Below are 19,344 nucleotides of genomic sequence, written 5' to 3'. Positions count from 1 at the left end.
TTAACAAAGAAGCTACATTCTTCTATTTTTGGGTCTTGTTTTTGCCAGAACAAAGACACTCATTTCAAAGGTACTAGCTAACTTTTCTGAGTAACAGGCTCTACAACTCCATGTATAGACAATTCAGTACATAATTTTTAGCAAGTTAGCTGTCCGACTGAGCTGAAGCCATAGTTATGACAAGCTTAATAAAAGTAAGGCTTTTCATTTATACCAAACCTTTTGATTTTTAGAGGATAAATGTTTACATGACAACTGTTCTAGGCATGCAAGATTACTGGGGGCCTTGCTCGTATCTTATGGTGCTGCTCTTTATCAGGACTAGAACCTGGAGTCTTCAGCATCTAATCAGTGACACTCAGCATTTCTGAAATGGTGACAATCCTGGTGGTGAGTGTTTCAAAGCCCATTAAAATGATCCTCTGCTCTCCCTAGTTTTTGACTGGGTCTCCAGCTATTTAGCAGTGCGCCAAGCAGTTGACATGAGCATAGGACCCTGTCAATAAACAGGTTATACTGATGAATGTAAGCAAGAGATATCCAGAAAACACAAAGCACTGAAGTAACAGAGCAGAGGGATGGAGTGGATTCAAGGTTCTGCCTTATTCTTCTCCCCCTTTCTTTTTTCTTTTGGTAAGTGATAAATACACTTATTTTGAACTTTGTGGGAGAAATAAGTGGGTAAAGCACTTTGCATATGTTTGGAAAAGTAATAAATTGTAGATGGGAGACAATGTGAGATGGATGAGGCAGTGGAAGTGGGCCAGTGGAAGAGCTAGGGAAGGGACATGAAATGAAACACATGGTACTATTTGGAGTGCACCTGCCATTTGTACATATGAACACACAAAACCACTGCTAGAAGTGTCAGACATGTGGAAGGGAGTTCTGCCTTCATTTATTTTGGCATTATGAGATGTTTTGGTATCATGCTGTGGAGGCCAAGGTATTCTGATAGTAGAAGCTATAATCAGCCCCATGTTGTAAAGAATGTATATGTCCTATCTTATACACAACATTTAGGCTAGCTAAGATGGTTTTTAACAAAATAATTTTTTTTGACAGTAAATGATGATTCAGAAACACAAACTGCCGTAATACCAGTTTCAACAATTTTCTAGAACTTCATTCAGAAAAGATTCCAATATTGTTGAAATGACCTGTTTCAATGTCTTCCAAAAGAATTTGTTGCTATCTCTTTGCTTTCAAGTGGCTTTCTGCTTTGACTTTTAAATTAGCTTACAGTAAAAGATGTTTTTATAAAAATCAAAATTGAAATAATATTATTTAAATTATAAAAACAAAACTTTAAAGGCATCGCAAAAATTCCCCAGGGGCATGAAAAGCATTTCCCATCTAGATCTAATGTTCACAACAGTATCAAGAAGCAAGCCATGTGCAGGAATTTATCAATGTAACAGAAAAAAATAAGTACACTTCAGAGCCTTTTGGCAAAGGTATTTAGAAACACAGCTCTGGACATTGAACATATCTGGATTATCAAGTAGGATCCAAGCTTAACATGCCTTTGGGAACTGTTTTTCCTAATTCAAAGTCTACTTGGTGCCCAGGAACACACAGAACTAACGCTTCTGCTATTTCAAGAACTGGACTGTTCTACTTCCTTCCATCCTCAAAAGCCCTGCCTCTTGAATAAAAATGGCTTGGGATAGGAATTGAAATGAAGACTAAGATGCAGTCATCAGACTCGCAGTCCAAAATAAAAAGGCTTAAAACACAATTCTACAGGATTGCTACACACCGAAAATGTTCAGTCAGTAAGTGTTCAAAATATGGATGTTCCCCACCACAGAACTAAGCAGTCCCTGCTCTTGTGGGATGGCTTTTTCTATTTACTTTCTCAGAAGTCCTCAGTTCAGAGGCAGAATCAGCTTTTCAGTGAGGTCCAGGTTTCTACAGGGATATTTTGCTGAGCTGGCAAGAATGAGTCAATAAGCTCAGTCCACGTTCAACTCCAGGATCCTGTTGGCTCCAGGTCCTCCCCTCTAAACCCTTAGACCACACAGCTTCCTTTTCATGAAAGCCCCAGACCACAGAGCTTCCTATTCACCTGCTAGCCAGATAAGTCTCATGCCTATAGCACTTCAGTATAAAACAGTTCACAGATCTCTGTATGCACCTCTCACCTGTGCTTTTCCAGGGCTCGTAAGGCAGACGGCCAGTGTGAAAGCAGTCAGTATCCTGCAATGTGCATAGAAAATAGGCTGAAAACCTTTTGATATCCAGGCTTGCTGTACAGAATTAAATATACAAGAAAAAATTTATCTCTAGCAACACATCAGTGCATTCCAGAGTTTTGTTAACATAAATTTGACCTCTAGAGAGAGAATATTAAAACCATGGGCCAGATTCAGACCTCCAAGTCACTAATCTCACTATGGTTTAAGCAAGTGGGATCAGAATCAGATGGTACATATCTATTAACTAATCTGTTTTTTATGACACCCCACGCAGCAGGTGTTTAATGAACAAGTGCGTAACATTCAATGAAGCGTTTTTGCCCCTCTCTGATACCTTTCCTTTGAGAATATCAAAGTTTTTCATGTGCATTATGCACATTTTACAGATGGGTAAACCAGAGCACAGGTCCTGCCTAAGCTCACAGTGCAACTCATTGGCAGGGCTGCAGACATGTCATGCAGGAGGTCCTGAATCCAAGCCAGTTGCTCTAACCGCTAAACCGCATTTCACCCCCAGGAGACTACACTTGAGATTAATCCACTTGTTAGGGCCAGATTCTGACCCTTTACTCAATCTTGAGTAATATTTTGCTCTATAAGTAGACACACCGTGCCAGGCCATCAGCTACTAGAAGCTGTTATCTTCAATGGAGCCTTCCCCAGTTATATCATCTCAGGATCTAGTGGGACTTACTGGTTTTTTTCACTGCAACTGAAAGAATAGTAGGATCCCTCGCTAACAAAGCTCTGTGGATATATCTAGAATTCTTTACCTAGAGCATAAAATTCTCAGGTCAACTAACCCCCCCAAATATCTACTAACAGACAGAAAATCAGGAAAGAACAATATGAAACGTATTTTCTATGCACTATGGATTTCAGTGTTTTGCTGATGCCTTATATAGAATTTCTTCTCAATACAATTAAACCCACGTCTTGCTTATTTTGGATTCTAGTTCTGAATGGCAATTGTATACAATATATTTCCCACAAAACCAGTACAGGAAGCAAGGGATATTTTAGGTAGCCTTAGTTCTGCTACCCAAGTGAGCTGCCAACTTTCTCTCTTAAAGCTGTCTCTGATTTCCAGTGCAAACTGAGCTGCTGAACAAGACCTACAAACGTATTAGACAAAACTACTCATAAACAGTAACTGACACATTTGAACACGGTATGTTTTTAATGTGGAGATGGGCACAAGCTCTGAAAAGCAAACACAATCCCTAAAATGGTTGTTCATAGTGCTGTGGGGACAGACTGTGCTTGTCTGGCAACTTCTGAGTGACAAGGACAGACAAATTCTACACAGACTCTTCCTTAGAATCAGATGCAAAGCATTCAGAGTACAGTATTATCCATTTAGGCTTACACTTCATTTATTAATTCCTTGAATCTTTTTGAAGATTTTTTTAAAGCATGCACTGGGTAAAATGACTGCATACTCACTTCGTGTATAGCAAGAACAGCACTAGAAGGAAATAAAACAGGTTATAGCTGAATGTTAAGATACCTAGCAATAGGACTACATTTTACATTACTGTAGAGCAGTACACGCTAACAAAATACACTATAAATTTAGTTCAAGCAGAACTCATACTTTTGTATACAGTTTTTAGTTTCAGCTGCTACAAGATGATGTATTCTTTCCTCTTGGTTTGGACCTTATTGCCTCATGTGTGTTCTGTCTGCAACCACCATTGCAATTTGCCCATTACTTCTGATCTCAGATACGCTTGAGAATTATTAACAGACATGCAGCACAACCTATCAACACTATTTTCAGCTGGTCACAGTAGCTTGCCTAGCAGGCAAAATATTTTAAATTAGTAATTAACTTCTGCAGTAGTAACTAATTAACTTTAAATCAATTACTGTAGCCAGTGGGATCATTTGCTGCTGCAATTCAGCACTCCTGCAGATGTTGGGGCTCCTAAAGTGTAGAATAAAAGCACAGATCAAGAAGGAAATTGTTAGAGACAGCACGGCTTTTATAACAGACAGATTGTCTTTCCCCACCTCTGACCATTAAGATCCTGTCTCTTTGCAAACGGCTTTAGCAAGTGGATTGGCATACTGAATCCTCGCCACAGATATTTTCCACAAGTAGGTTTCCCTTCAGTAAGTAAAGAAGTTTCACGCATAGCACTTACCTTTTTAATCCTTGCATGTCCAAAACCGTTGAGGAAAGGTGAAAAAAAAAAAACAGAGTCTGCGCTGACGAATAACTAGAAAGTGTTTCCAAACATTACCCTCTGCTAGCACTTCAGTTCCTCCGTCATTTATAGTCCAAAGAATGAAATAGCAAGTAATGGAGAAGATCGGGAGTCTGTACCTCCTCAGACACTGGAGAGAATACAGAGAAAGCACCTGGTTTTGCTTAGTTCTCTTCTGTAATTCAGCATTAAACCAATTGGAGGAGGAATGTTAAAAATGAACACTTCATTTTCTAAGTATGTTAAACAATGCAAATGGGGGCCTCAGCCTGGGGACAGCTGGTTTAGATTACAAAGCTCACCAACTGGCTAGACTCCTCACAACAATCTCGAGGAGCCTGCCAGGATAAAACACTAACAGCTTGAAGGAAAGCCTCTCCCGCTGCAAACTTCACAGTTAAATGTGCCTCAGAGCAGAGAGCACCGTTATTGGACAGAAACACTTATCAAGGGACTGCAGAAAGGAAAGGATTGTTTTCCTTGTTCTGAGAACAAAAAAAGTCAAGCTTTTTTGGGGCCCTCTAGCCAGTGTCTCGGACAATGAATATGCAATGCTTGCTGCTTCATGCCAATGGCATACTGATGAAAGTTCTGACCCTTGGGAGGTGAATAACTTGAATTCATGACAATCACAACTACAGGAACTATATAGCTTGGGGATTATTTGAAAACAGGAATAAACAAATTAAACATTCAAAAGAAAGCAAATGCTTTATCTAAAAACACTGACCCTTTTTAAGCTGACCCCACACTTAAGGGAGCAGTTTGTGAAATGGAATATTTCCCAGGAAACACATATATTGCAGATCTCCAGTTATGACTGAGGAGGAAGGAAATAAAGTACTTTTTCATGTGTTTTGCAATTTTGCCACAGGCAGAGCTTTAGTAGGTCAAGCAGGACATTTACGAGATGTGAGAGCTAAGCAATCAGATGCTGCAAAGATTATGCTAGATCCAAGAATTAACACTGAAACTAAGTATAGACATAAAATGAAGACTTTGAATTTCTTGGAGTCTTCTATCCAAGGAAGCTCTTTTTCTCCTAAAGTGAAAGGTCCAACAAGATAAAATCTATCATACTTCTCTATGTTACAAGTGGAGAAACAGATGTCATAACAGATATTCATAAAAGTGGCCTCTAAGCATGGCCCAGGTTTAGATACAAAAGATTTAGCTGTTTCAGGGCTGCCGAGCACCAAGTTACATTGATGCCAATGGGAAATGTCAGACCTCAAGACCTCAATAACTGGCTGCAATTGTCCAAGTGATTTTTCAAAAATTACAGCACCAAAAGCTCAGTGCCATTTTGATGGTTTGTCTCTTGGTGACTTGCTTACAACTCTTGCATTGCATGGAAAATTGAACACTCTCCTAGAATTCTTTGAACCATGTCAGTACCTCTACAGATAAACAAGAACTAAATTGCTAGTTTTAAATAGACTTCCCAAAGGCTTAAGAAATCCCACACAAGAGACTTCCGAAGCAGCTAACTGGGCATGCTGTGAGAGAAAAGTTTTGTCACGGATCAGAAAACAGATAAGAGATGGAAAGCAAAGACTGGGCAAATTTCATTGTGGAAAAGGTTAGCAATGAGCAGTGCCATTGTCCCATGGTAGGTCCAGTGCTGCTCAGTGCGCTCGATCAGGAAAGCTAGCAAGCCTTAAAGTAGCAACGCTTACTGTATTTTAGGCGTGTGAAGATCAACTTAAACTATGAGGAATGAGCAAATCAGATGTTTTGAGCATCCATATTTGTCAGTGAAGAGTTTGCTCCGTATACTTGCTGATACTTCACTTGCTTTTCACCATCACATCTCAAAATCACTGTGAACATGCCAAAAAACACTGTATGGATGTAGCTCCCAAGTCTGCTCCTAAAGAATTGCCTCCAGCTAAAGAATTTTTATTCATCAGCCAATTGGCAGATGTGCTGTAGCACTGAAGACAGGAGGTGAATCCAGACTTGACCACCTAAGCAGCTCCTTTAGAAGGGATACTGTACAAATGTTTTGATTTTTCCTGTCTCCATCTGACAGCTGGAGTGGATAAAACCCAGAGTATAAAAAGCGTACCAAACCACAAATTGGGCTAGTTTAGAATGTGGTCATCTTCCCCCCCCCCCCCCCCGAATAAAAGGATTCGATGTTATAGCTAAGTGGAATTTCTGCAGTACCCTTCTGTTACTGTGATCATAATGAGATATGGCCATCTCTTTCTTATAGCTCCCTTTGATATGAAGAGTTGCACACAGGAAGACATTTGTGGTATACAAAAGCTCTTTTGTTCACCTTATAAAAACACGGATGATTCAACATATCTTTCAACACCATCTGCTGATGCCTTCACCATTTATGCTTAGGATGGTGGCTAGACTTCAAGTGGAGCAGCTCTTTCACTTTAACAGTCAACTATTCCCTATGTTCTAAAATCCACTAGTTTACTCAGATTGTCTTGACTTTTTCCTTCGCCTTCATGAAGGGATGGAGAGTAGTTCTCAGTTCAAAATGGGGTTCTGTTAAGCAACTGAACTGAAAGCAAAACTGAAGTTTGCTTTGTGCATAGCTGGGGTTGAAACTACAGGTCTAATTATGTTCAAGACCTGGATTTTGAAAATTGTATAATAAATAATCATAAGGGGGCACAAGCTATGGAGCGTAACCTTATCTCTACACTCTTTGGACCAGACGACAGAATTCATGAATTGCCCAATGCTTCTGCAGATAATGCGGGACACTCAGTTAACAGGGACTCTCAGCACTGGAGAACATAATTAAGTTTCTGAATGCTATGATGAAAGCTGTATTTAGATCAGTGAACTCAATAAGAGTTAATTACATCCAACATTTATGAACAAAAAGGCTGTTTCACAAGAACAAGTCCTCACCTACTAATTTTTATAACACTCCATCTCCTTTTTTTTAAATTCTGTCTGATATTTTACTTACACTTCTCCAGAACTATACCTTCCAAACACCCTTCTTAGATGTTCTTGCCCTTTTTTAAAGTTCACCCTCTCCGAACATTCCCAGGGCCATTGTCAAAGTGAGGGAGCAGAGTTAAATTACGTATATGCGTATGGTGATCACTGTGCAAGCCCGAAGTAACTGAAAGTGACAAGTCATAGACGTCATCTTATACAGTCAGGCAGACCCGAATTCACAAAAAGACTTAGCCATTAACTGACACTTCAAGGGCCTATGTCCCAAATTCAGACACTTAAAACATCCATTTTGCTGCCACCAAACCTTATGGGGCAAGATTTTCTACCCCCAAAACCTGGTAAAACACTTATATTACAACTGCTGGACATTTGCAGAAACAATTGCTTTTTGACTGCACCTAAGCTCCATGAGATTCACAAGTGTGGCTTTCTCCAAACTCTGGAGGTCGATCTAAGTGTTCTTGGAGATTGCCAACAAAAGTAAGCTTTTCATATTGTCATGTGGCAATATAACACATTACAGGCAATGATTTGAAATACACACATCTCAACCTACTGCTATGAATAGCATACTCCTTAAGCACATGGGAACTTGGCATCAAATCCTAGTTCTGCCTGAAAAGGGTTGGGCTTGTTTCTTCCATCTCCTAGGATAGCATCCCAATTGCAAACTTTTGACATTTGGGGAGCGTTTCCTCTTTTTTTTTTTTTTTTTTTTTGAAGACAAACTACCTTGTGTTAACAAGCAGAGGTCTGCTTCTTTCAGTGTCTGAATTCTAATTGCCACCTTGAGAGCACAATTCCCCACATATTTTCTTGTCCTAGCCAAACATAACACAAGCAAGAATTAGCAGTCAAAATTAACGTAATACAGAATTTAAAAAAATTATAGCTAATCTGCTAACTAAAATACTAGGAACTGTAGAGTCTCCGAGATGCCTTGTTGTGTTGATCCTCAGGTTGCGCTGCTGCTGTTAAGGAGAAAATGTAGCAGTTCCTGTTGTGCTATCTCCTGGGGCTCAGTTGTCTCAGTATGGTACAGTTACCACCTGCGTGAGATATCCATGGGGAAAATAGGCAACCCAGCATCCCTTCATTTCCTCCTGTAAGGGGATGTCATCCATCTGTCAGAAGCATGCATTGCTTTGGGTTGACCACACTATATGATGCAGTTTTGCCACTGGGGCTATCACCGCTTCCCAAGAACAATAAGCAGAGTGCCATTTTAATGATGCAGCAGATGTTCTCAGAGCACCCAATCATACAGACCAGATGACTTAAGTTTTTGTTTTACCTCATCCAGCTCTTTACATGTTTAAACTTCTGTGGTGAATGTGATATCAATTTCTAATGGCACATTTTCTTTTAGAACAAGATTAATCAGTGGAAAACCCAGGCACCACTGGCTCCATTCTGAAATGTAACAGTGTTAAACATGGATCAGGTATCTGACTCTGCTTTATTATTTTGAAAACATGTTCATCACCCCAAGAAATGAGGAATAGTAGGATCTAGAAGGTATATAACTAAATCCAGACAGTTTAAACCTATGCCCACTGCACTGCATCTGCTGTAAGACAAAACATTGTCAGCTACATTATCTTTAGCAAAATCAAGTTTGACATTCACCATCACCTGTTTAGCTGTAGTATTTTCTAGAAAGGCCACCTGAGAAAAATAAGATTAGTATTCTTGGAAGAATAGTTAGCTTTGGTTCAGATTTTTTCCCCCTAACAGAAGTAAAGCAAATAAGCAATTTAAAAGATTTTGATTATTTTCCCTAGGGAAATACAGGTCTTTCACAGCCTTTTTTGTGCATGCGACAAGCTGTAACAGGTTCTTCAGTATTATTATTTTGCAACAGTATAGAAGATCCCTGGCTTTTCTCTTTGATTTTTCAATCCTTAAATTACCTTCATGTATCATTTTAAAACTATATTCCTGTAAAAAGTGTGTAGAACATCATCCTGTACCTAAAGCCAAAATATCTTCTTGAGAACTCAAAGATCCCCCTTGAATTGCTGTTGGTATCTGAAAATGCGATGCCCCAGCCACTCTCTTAATACTTTTACTTACTTTCTGTTCAATCTCATCCTGAGCATAGCTCTGGTAACCACAGGTCACATTTTGCCTGAAACAAAACAGAAATTTTCATTTGGTTTTGTTTATAAGATTGACATGTACATAATCTAGGCTGCAGTCTTTTCTCCCCTGCATTTTTGTCAAATGCTCTAGAGAGCACGGCTAAAAACAATGCTCTTTATTTTTGTGACAAGACGTTTACCAGCCCCTTTAGAAACAATTATAAAACCTTCACAGTTTCAGCAAAGATTGGCCTCCCATAAATAAAGATATAAAACTCTTAATACCCCTGGACTAATGCTAAAGTCTATTTCTCTATTTGAGCAAACTGACAATCAGTGTTTGCAAGCGCCTGTGGTACACAGGCCATTGGTCACCAATTATAAACTGTTAGATATACCAAAACCTTCCTGAGAAATATTCACGGACAACTTAATTTTGTCCTTAACTCCCTCAAGATTCTAGCCCCTTGTGCAGTTTCTCATGTTCTTTACTAACTTGTGCACCATGCCACATCCACTGGGCACATCTGCTCACAACAGCCTCCAGGTGCGTGTTAGAGCAGCTGACTAGAGACAGGAGCTCACCCTTCCAAATTAACCTGGTAGCCTTCTCGGTCTGCTGGGGCATGAGTGCTGGTAAAGCACCAGCCTTGCTGTGTTCCACCTGCATCTGCTGTGCTCCCTCCTTTCCAAAGGTACGTTATTTCTATCACATAGAATTTATATTTTGGTGTGTGGGGGGGGGTTTCAGTTAGTTCAACACCCTTCCTCCTTTTTTTTAAATGCTTAGTCCGCATAGGCAATTTGCTTTGTTTTTATCCAGAGCAAAACATCACCCTCTGTAGCATCAAGCATATTCTGCATTTCCATTAAAACACTTCAGGTTCTGAACAAACCCAAACAAGTTTGTGGAAACACCATCTCCCAAAGGGGATGTTTAAATGTTCACAAGTATGTGCACTATTTTTGTAAGGGCACCTGCCAGAACCCTGCTGATGCACTCAGAGTAGAAAAATATTTGGCATCAGCCCTCTCTTCCAGCGCTTCTCCCCTTCCAAGCAGTGGAAAACATTCTCTTTTTAAACATGTGTTTCATTCTTATAGGTATACACATAAGCAAAGACTCCTGGCTTCTTTTTCCCATAAAACAATCAGCAAGGTCATCTACATTTTCGGTTCCTTTCCTTATATATTTCCCAGGGTTATATGCCTATACAACTTTCTTTTAGATGAATATAAGATCATCAAAGATTTGCATGTGAGGAAAGGGCTAATTTGGACTCTTTTGTACTTTCTTGACTGCTTTCCTAACCCCAGAAGGCATTTTTAAACTCTTCAATTGTTTTGGGATTTTTGCTCTTCAGTGAGCAGTCTTCTATATGAGATGTATAGTAAAACTGTGTTTTTAAAACAGTAATTTTCCACCCCATTTTTAGAAATTGTATCTGTAAGTCTTTTTTCTTTTTTGACTACTACATTTCATGCACATATTCCCACAGCAGGGATTATATCATTTCAGAATTTACCAGTTTACCATATTGTTTGGAAATAAATTGGCTATGAAACTGGGTGATAAATATGATAAATGCCGTCTATTTGTTTTCAGGCTTATTATTCACTCCTCTTCTGCAGCAACGAGGAAACAAATGAGGCAGCAATGCAGAATCCTGTAGGGGCCAATTCTGTGAGGATTTCCATTGAGCAGGGGTGCTATTAGTGTTTGCTTAGTTCTGCTGTGTGTGTGCTGCAGTGTTTGCAAACTCTTGCAAAAAGATGCAATTTACTGCACAGATTGTGTTTCTTTTCATTATCTTCTGGGCTTTGCTTTGACTTGTACTTGTAGCCACAGCACAAGGTTTTCAGAAGTACCTGGAGTTGCTCCTGCCGAAGCAGCCTGGCTGTTCAGAGTGGCTTCACATCCATTCTGGTCCTGTTGGGGCCCAGAACCTCAAGCAGCCGTAAGAAAAATGGGTGAACCTGGACCCTTCTCCCAACAGAGGCACGTTGTACTGCTGCAGTCATCATAGCTGGAGCTTAATAAAGCAATCAGTTCCCATTTTGTCCACTGTTAGAGAGCAAAACTCAAGAAGCTGAAGTTGTGCCAAATGAGGAAAATAGAAAAGAACCCAAACTCTGACAGGTTAAATGTAAGAACACAAAAAAACAGTCCAAGAAAGTTTGAGAAACAAATTGTAAGAGGCATAAAAGCTAATAAAAAATTCTTTTGCAGACACATCAAGAGCAGGAAAACTGCCAAACAGTCTGCAAAGCCAACAGATGTACAAGGTATAAAAATAGTGCTTAGAAAACATAAAATCACAGCAGAAAACTAAATGATTCTTCTTCATCTACATTTACTAAAGAAATTTCAGGAGGTTTCCTAGTGGATTTTTTTTTTTTTTTAAAGATGATACATAAGAGGATCTGCCTAAAATTGAAGTGCCAGCAGAAAAGGTTGTAGAACAAATCAACAAAATGAAGTGTAACAACTCACTGGGACTCATCTGACATTTAGAAATTAAGTGTTGTAACTGAATTAAATGTGAAGGTATGGGACAGCTGAATTATTTACCATAAGGGTAACCTCTCAGAAAATTGTCTTAGTGTTAGAAGAACAGACAACACCAAGTAAGATACCATTTTTTAAAGGTTTCCATGTACCACTTAATAAAATTCAGAACAGTAAATCCACTATATGAGGCCGATTGGTAGAAGTTATAATTAAAAATTGAATTATTGAACCCAAGTCTGCTGTAAGCTGAGGAAAAGTTATTGTGACTACCATAACAGGAAGTCATATCTCATGAATCCACTGCAGCTTTCTGACGGAGTGGGGGAGTATGCAGACAAGGGAGATGCAGACAATATAATCTACTAAGATTTCCAAAAGACATTCAAAAACATTCATCTTGTCAAATGCTGCTAAAGAAACCAAGCTGCCATGCAGTGAGAGGGAAAGACTTCACACAGGCAAGTAAGAGGAGAGATTTTGGAGTCATAATAGTTCTATAAAAATACAATCTCGATACTCAGAAATGATCAAAACAGTATTTTAGGAGTGGTTAAAGAATTGAAACTGCAAAATGTCATGATGTGATGACTGTGAATATGATGTTTGATATCCATGATACCGTTAGTACTTCTGGTTCCCTTACTGCAAAAAGAATTCAGCAGGATGTGCCCTGATCTCTAGGCTGCTCATTAACAGGAGTGTGTTGATGAAGCCACTCACTAGAGCTCTGACTTGTTCCTGGACAGTCCATCTGGGGTTTCTGGGGGCTATATCACATATGAAGCTTGGGCTTCTCCTTACTGTCCTCAATTTGCATGCAGCTGTAGGCACTATAGCCTGGCTTTGGTGCTCCAGTGGGCAATTTTGTTCCAGACCTGGGGGTGGGGACACAGCACAAGAGGTTAAGGTTGGTCTCTGAGGCATACACTTTCTTAGAGATTACCCTTATCAACCAGGTGTCTCAGAAAGCCAGCTGTGATCCATGGTATACAGATTTCTTATTTTTAAATTTACTCTTTTATTCCATGCAACTGAAATGGGCTCCAGTCATCTCCTAACCATCACCTGTGAATAGCGAGCAGGAAATTCTCCCAGCAAAAACTTGGGTAGTTTTTTTTTTTTTTTTTTTTTTTTAAATAGGATTTAGTCCATAGCCTGTGTAAGCACCCTTTGCAGTCCCCAGAAGCAACCATGGAACAGACACTGGGGCTCAGTTACTCCCACAGGTCTTGGCACTGGAACATGCAGTCAGGCGGTCTCCTGAGATACCTTTAGAAGACAAAGGGAGGGAAAGAGGGAAGGCCCAAGACGGCAAGTTCGATTGCTTTTTGAAGTGATGCTTTTAAGCACCAACCCATCTCTGCGCTGGATTTTTGGCAGCAAACATGGATACAGAGGTACTGGAGGCAACTGGGGGACAAAGCATCAAGCACAAAGTCAAGACCACACCACTGTGACAGAGTAGATGTACCCTTTTTCCTGTGAGTTGTAGGCTGGATTCAATCACAGTCTGGTCTCACATCAGGATTTTGTTTATATCTACCGAACTTTTCCCATTTAAGTCTCTAATGGAAAACTTTTCTGTCTTGTAACTAGATTTACCAGCCACATTTGGCTGGTGCACTGCAGGTTTCAGGATGCTTGTAACACATCCTACTATTAAAAGCACCAGCACAAGGAAGTTGAAGCCACTGGTTGAATTCAGGGGAGGACCACTTTAGCCAGAGTGCTGGGGGCTCCCTGAATTCCCATTCCAAGTAAGCAGGTTCTGGGCAGCATGCCACAGTCATTGCTCTCTTAAAGCCCCATAAAGATAGAGGTCTACCACCTACGTGACCTTTGCCTGCAGATGGCACTCCATAGGTCCATGATCCAGAATACTCTGCAGACAGTATGCTATTCAGAGTCTGGCTTTGGGTCCAGACAGATCTGGCAAGTCTAGTTATGACTCATTCTTTTTATTTAGAGTGCTGCACTCCTCAAATTTTTCTAGTTTCATAATAAGCCTCCTCTAAGTTAACTGAAAACTCTTAAACGCATCTGCTGCTTCTCCTATTGTCAAAAATAAGGCGATCTTCTGTTTGTCTTCATTTTTATTGGCATCCACTACTTGAGCATACAGAGCAAAGTGCAGTCTAAATATTTTCCAACTGTATTTCCAGAAAAAAATTTCAGTTTTGATGGATGTTTTTCAGTGCTCCAATCTTCCACTGAAGCTATTTCCTTTGCTATCTTTTTGCTCCTGATACAATTTAGTGTTGGATCTATGGCATTCCATGTAAACTGAAATGTACAGATGAATCAGTACCAACTCAGTGACTGCTTTTAACTCAAAAACACCCTTTGATTATGAAAAAAAGCTTCACTCAAGACAGAGCACTTTAATACCTTATAACATTAGAGAAAACTGTTGCAAGAGGCAGGCAAACATTTTTACATAGAAGATAGTTCTACAACCAACATTCTCACATGGTCGGCTCCCCTCCATGAGTGGCTGAATGCCAAATCCTTCATTTCCCTTCCTATATGCAGTTTCTCAGACACCTGCACCTAAAAGCATTCAGGATCACTCTTATGGTCCTTACGAATTCTCTTGAGAAAGAATGTTTGCAGCTCACACCTTCTGCATAGGCTGAACTATGCATTCTGCACTGTTCCTATTTAGGAACTCTTGTCCAACTAGGCTTACCTGCTTAAAACTCCTACTACCTCTTGCTGTTGTTTTATTTACATCCAGTTGCCATTTAGTTACTTAAGCTAAATATACTTTTATTCGTAATACTACGGTTAGTGTTCAGGGACCATGTGGACTCAGAGTACCTAAAAGGTCCTTTCTATTTAGTGATGTAAAACCAGTTGCCTCTGCCAAACTTAACATGGGCTTCTGCAGCACTGCTCCCCCAGACTGTCTCTCTGGCCAGTACCCAAAGGTCAAATTCTCAAAACCTTAGCATGTACTTATCTCCATATTCCCTAACTTACAAAAGTTTAGTTTGAAGTATTATAAGTCTTGGCTTCCTGTTCTCAGAGGGTTATGTTTAGAAGAACTTCCCATTCTAGGAAGTCATGAGCTACCACTGGTCTGTTTTTACTGTGTCAAGTTCAGTCACCTGACTTTGCTTGTGTGATATAATAGCCTTCATAAAAAGCTGCCCAACAATGAACTGCACAGCATTTTGTGTTATGAGGTTCTCTTCCCTGGCTCCTGGGACTACTAAATATTCCACCAACAAACACTAGATACGAAGCAGCTGTTCTACAGTGATGGATAATAAATAGCTACCATTTCATAACAATATAAAAGAAATATTGCCTAGCTGCCTTGAATCTATAAAACCTTTTTGGGCTGTGCCCAAAATCTGGCCATATACTAATGTTTTGCAATTCGATGGTGTGAAACACAGACTGCATCTGATGTTGCAAATGAAAAACTTATGGTTAACCGCACAGAAGAACTGCCAGGATTTCCCTTACCTTAATGATACTGGATCATATTCAAACTGCATCCAGACAGCTCTCAGAAGGTTTACATTTCTTTTACATAAAGGGAAACAGAATCACTTTTTAGATTGTTGGTGCAGTAAGTTTCAGTCTCACTTACTATGTTAACAAACGCAAAAAAATATGGGCCAGTAGTTTGTTCCGTCTCTCGGGTACTACTGATCAGTTCAGTAGCCAGTAGTAGGACAGTGCTTGTCGAAATGTCATACATGGCAAAGGGTTTCTAAGTTACTATGTTCTGTCAATCGTTGTCAAAAGCCTCTAATAATAGTTGGCCTTAACTCAAACATTATAATCTTTTCTACTCATCATACTGATGCTTTTTAAATGGTTCTCTCATTCAAACAAGTAGTCAATTCCAAGAATTTCAAACTGGACTGAGCCGTGAAGAAATACTGATTTCTAGTCCATTCCCTGTCAAACACTGCTGTAGGTATAGAACTGCATACAATTTCTTTCATTGCAATTCCCATCTGATATACATACAAAAACTCCCTGCTGCAGCCAAGTTTAGCAGCCATGTTAAGTACTGATCACTGAGACTAAACTGCAACACTGCTTTCTTAGCCACAAGAATGGTCTTGTCAAAGCATAATATCTATTGATAAGGCTGTTAAAAAGGAAATGTTTAGTCTTTAGGTGTATTTCTCGGGGGATAAGCAGAAGACAACAGTCCATCTCACACTTTTCAGCAGTAATAAACGTACTGACAAAACGCATGTAAATACCTCTTGTTTTGGTACTACAGTAGGTTTAAAAAAAAATGGTAGAACATACATAGATGTGCTCTTAAAGAACCTAGAAAGAGACTGGAAACATAGTAAAGCTCTTCCGCTTTTTCCTGATAATCTAGAAAAAAAATTCACATTTAACATTTCAGAAGTACAATATTCTAGAACCATTTTGAGGTTTGTCTCACATGACTTAATCCTTGCACAACACAAAAGAGTTTGCAGCTCTGTGAAGCTGAGGTTTTGATGCAAAACCACAAAAATCCTCTTTTATTTAGCTATTAATTTTTCTTCTTAGAAAGAAAACTCTTATATTATATACAGTAGATGATAGTAGTTATTTTTGCTTTTCTCAGAATACTCACAAACAGCTAGGTACATCCCAAAATACACTTTCTAGTTTTGATAACCAGCAAAGAACACCACCATTTTCTTTGGAAACAATTCACCTTTAAGTTTGGGTTTTAAGTCCTTAAAAGCTTGAGAAGACATTAGGTTTGAACTTTTCTTCTTTTAATGTAGCAAAGCTCCAATCTCTAGCAATAGAGATTCCATCTTTTTAATGGAAATTGTTCTTATATCTTATTATTAGCATAATGAACACAGATTTAAATTTGCCAGAGTTACAAATCCTCCCCCCCCCCCGCTTTTTACCTGGAACTTCTGACTTGGGGTTAATCTTCACCTCTTTAGCTTCTGCAGTTTCAGATGTCACTCCATTTACAGCCCTAAACTCCACAACTACATGCAAACATTTGAAAGACATTTTTAATTTCTATGTTTAGTTAGCTGATCTGGAAGAACACAGGCTCAGTTTCTGCAACCACAACAGTAATGCCAATGGTGGTAGTAAGACATTCCTAAGCATTTATAGCTATAGGAGAAACTCTAAATTTTGTAAATTCACATTGGAAGAAAATATTGCTGTGGCAAAAAGAAATAGAATTGGCAGAAGCAGACATTAAAAAAAGGAAGACTTCCTTTTTGGTGTAACATTCCACATAAATGTGAGTTTTGAGCTGCAATAAAGCTGCATCATGTTTCCTCAAAGGGGAAACAGTTGTATACGATTCTCAATGAATGAGGAGAAAAAAAAAAAAGTGTAGAAGAACTTAAATAAAAATGGCTACAGATAGCAAAAAAGGGTGTTTTCCATCTGCTTGCTTAGGAGGGTTAGGAAACATTGCTGGTGTTACTGTAAATATTCACAGTAATATTTATTAGCTGACCACCAGGGACCAAGAAAGCATAATCTTTTCATAGGCAGTTTGCACAGACTGCCAGAAACATGTGTGCAAATGCTTTTAATTTTAACATCTAATCTGCGAGGAGCTGTTTAATGGGAATCTTAACACAGGGGTGGAGAAAAGATTAATTCACTATCAGCACTCAAGGATGACGTATAACATCTGCAAGCACTTAAAGAAATTAGATTTAACCAACAATGTCACAAGCTCAAAAGCAAAGAATAACATCGAATTACTTAAATGTGTGCATTTACTGAATGATAAATGCCCCTTTTTATGTATGAAACAATTGTCAGTTATCTTCTAATAATTATTTCCTACTAGGAAAACAAGTCTTTAATCACTTGATACAACTTTCTTCTGCTTGGCAAAATGTCTGACAGTTTTAGCAACTTGGCTGAACTCCCAACAAGGAGTGAATTTGCTTAAATTGGCCTTTTAACAGATCATCTAACAACCAGCAAACCAAAGGCATATTTCTTACACACTTACACTGATAACATGGATTAACAACTACTTGTTACAAAATGTATTTCAGAGTTAGATATCTGAAGCTTTCAGATACTGAAATTAAAACAAAACATACTTTCATATGAGTTTGACAGATGCATACAATAGTCCAAGACTCAGTGTCGCTGAAAACACTGCTGTAAACAACATGCCCTGTGCAAATCATTTTTTTCCTTTAAAGCCAGTAACTATTTATTCCTTTATTTTTATTACATATTGCCAAATTATATGCATCATTTTTTGTTTCCATATTTAAGCTTTGCAAGGCTCCAAGTAAATTCAGCAGTATATAATGGCACAACACAGCACAAAACAGCACAAAACAAGAGAACAAAAATTTCTCTTACTTTAAGAGTTACTAGGCTGGTAATTCTAATATATTATTTTCTATGAAAGAAAATTAGGAATTTTCTAGCTGAGAGAAAACTACTCAAGGCAACAAATATCAAAATTTACTGGAAGGAAAAAAAGACTGAAAACAAAACATACATAGCATGTTTTTAATTTCTCAAGCCTTATTGCTGGCACCCTCATGTGTGTATGATATAGATGTATACACACACACATATAGATTTTTTTTTGTTTTCATATAATTGCCAAAAAGTGTATTGACACAAAGACTACTATGGTTTGCATGTATAGATTAAACAAAGACTTTTCTATTTGAAAGAATGCATGCAGCTGTTATCACTGATGTTTCCACATTATACTAAAGTTCCTCCATATTAAACATTAATATTTTTTCTTCAAGTTGATAACAAAAACAGTAAATTTTATTCTAGTTAGATCTCCTCCCATATTGGTACTGTTTGAGAGAAAAGGACAAATTTACATGTTTGATTAAACAAGTTAAGAGAATTATTCTTGAACTTTTATATGATGATAACGTGGCAGTAAAGTCGTGAAAAATGGGACTAACAAGACATCAAGACTTAAAATCACAAAACTCTCAGGAGCTTTGTCATAATGTGAAATACTTACAAGGCAGGCATCTTCCATTCTGTTTCTTCAGCTTAAACAGTCACTACTCTGTATTTATTTTCCAGGTAGCCTGCCTTAATAATATTGTTAATGCAAAACATGCATCAAAAACATGAATAAGAAGGAATAATGAAATGTAGATTGGAAACTGCCACTTGGCTTGGTAATGACCAGTGTAGAAACAACTTGTTTACCATGTGGCAAATTATAAGGCTGTACAGCTGTAACTGTAATTGGTTTAATGCAAGAGATTTTAATAAAAAAAAATTTTACATTCGTCTACAGTAACAGTTACAGAGAGCAAACAGTTACTTCCTTCTATTTGCACAGAATGGAGGATGAGCAAAGAAGCAAAGAACAGAAAGTGAGAGAATCCACGGAGAAGAACAGAACATCCTAATGCTTTTTCCTTTATCCCAAGTTT

General features: G+C 38.6%; 1 protein-coding gene across 1 annotated transcript in view; it reads right to left on the bottom strand.

Annotated features, from left to right (window-relative positions):
* The window catches only part of FBLN5 (fibulin 5), a 47,841-nt gene extending 43,042 nt beyond the window's left edge, over window positions 1-4,799 (bottom strand). Inside the window, exons 1-2 of the mRNA XM_026079532.1 lie at window positions 4,352-4,799; window positions 2,148-2,202 (exon numbers count right to left, since the gene is read on the bottom strand). Of these exons, the coding sequence (XP_025935317.1) occupies window positions 2,148-2,202; window positions 4,352-4,368 (72 nt within the window). The 5' untranslated portion in view covers window positions 4,369-4,799. The remainder of the gene's footprint in view (window positions 1-2,147; window positions 2,203-4,351) is intronic.
* Window positions 4,800-19,344: the final 14,545 nt, after the last annotated feature.

The sequence above is a fragment of the Apteryx rowi genome, unplaced genomic scaffold (genome assembly GCF_003343035.1).
Source record: "Apteryx rowi isolate R43461 unplaced genomic scaffold, aptRow1 scaffold_5, whole genome shotgun sequence".
Lineage (NCBI taxonomy): Eukaryota > Metazoa > Chordata > Aves > Apterygiformes > Apterygidae > Apteryx > Apteryx rowi.
This window is presented reverse-complemented; position numbering and strand designations above follow the sequence as displayed.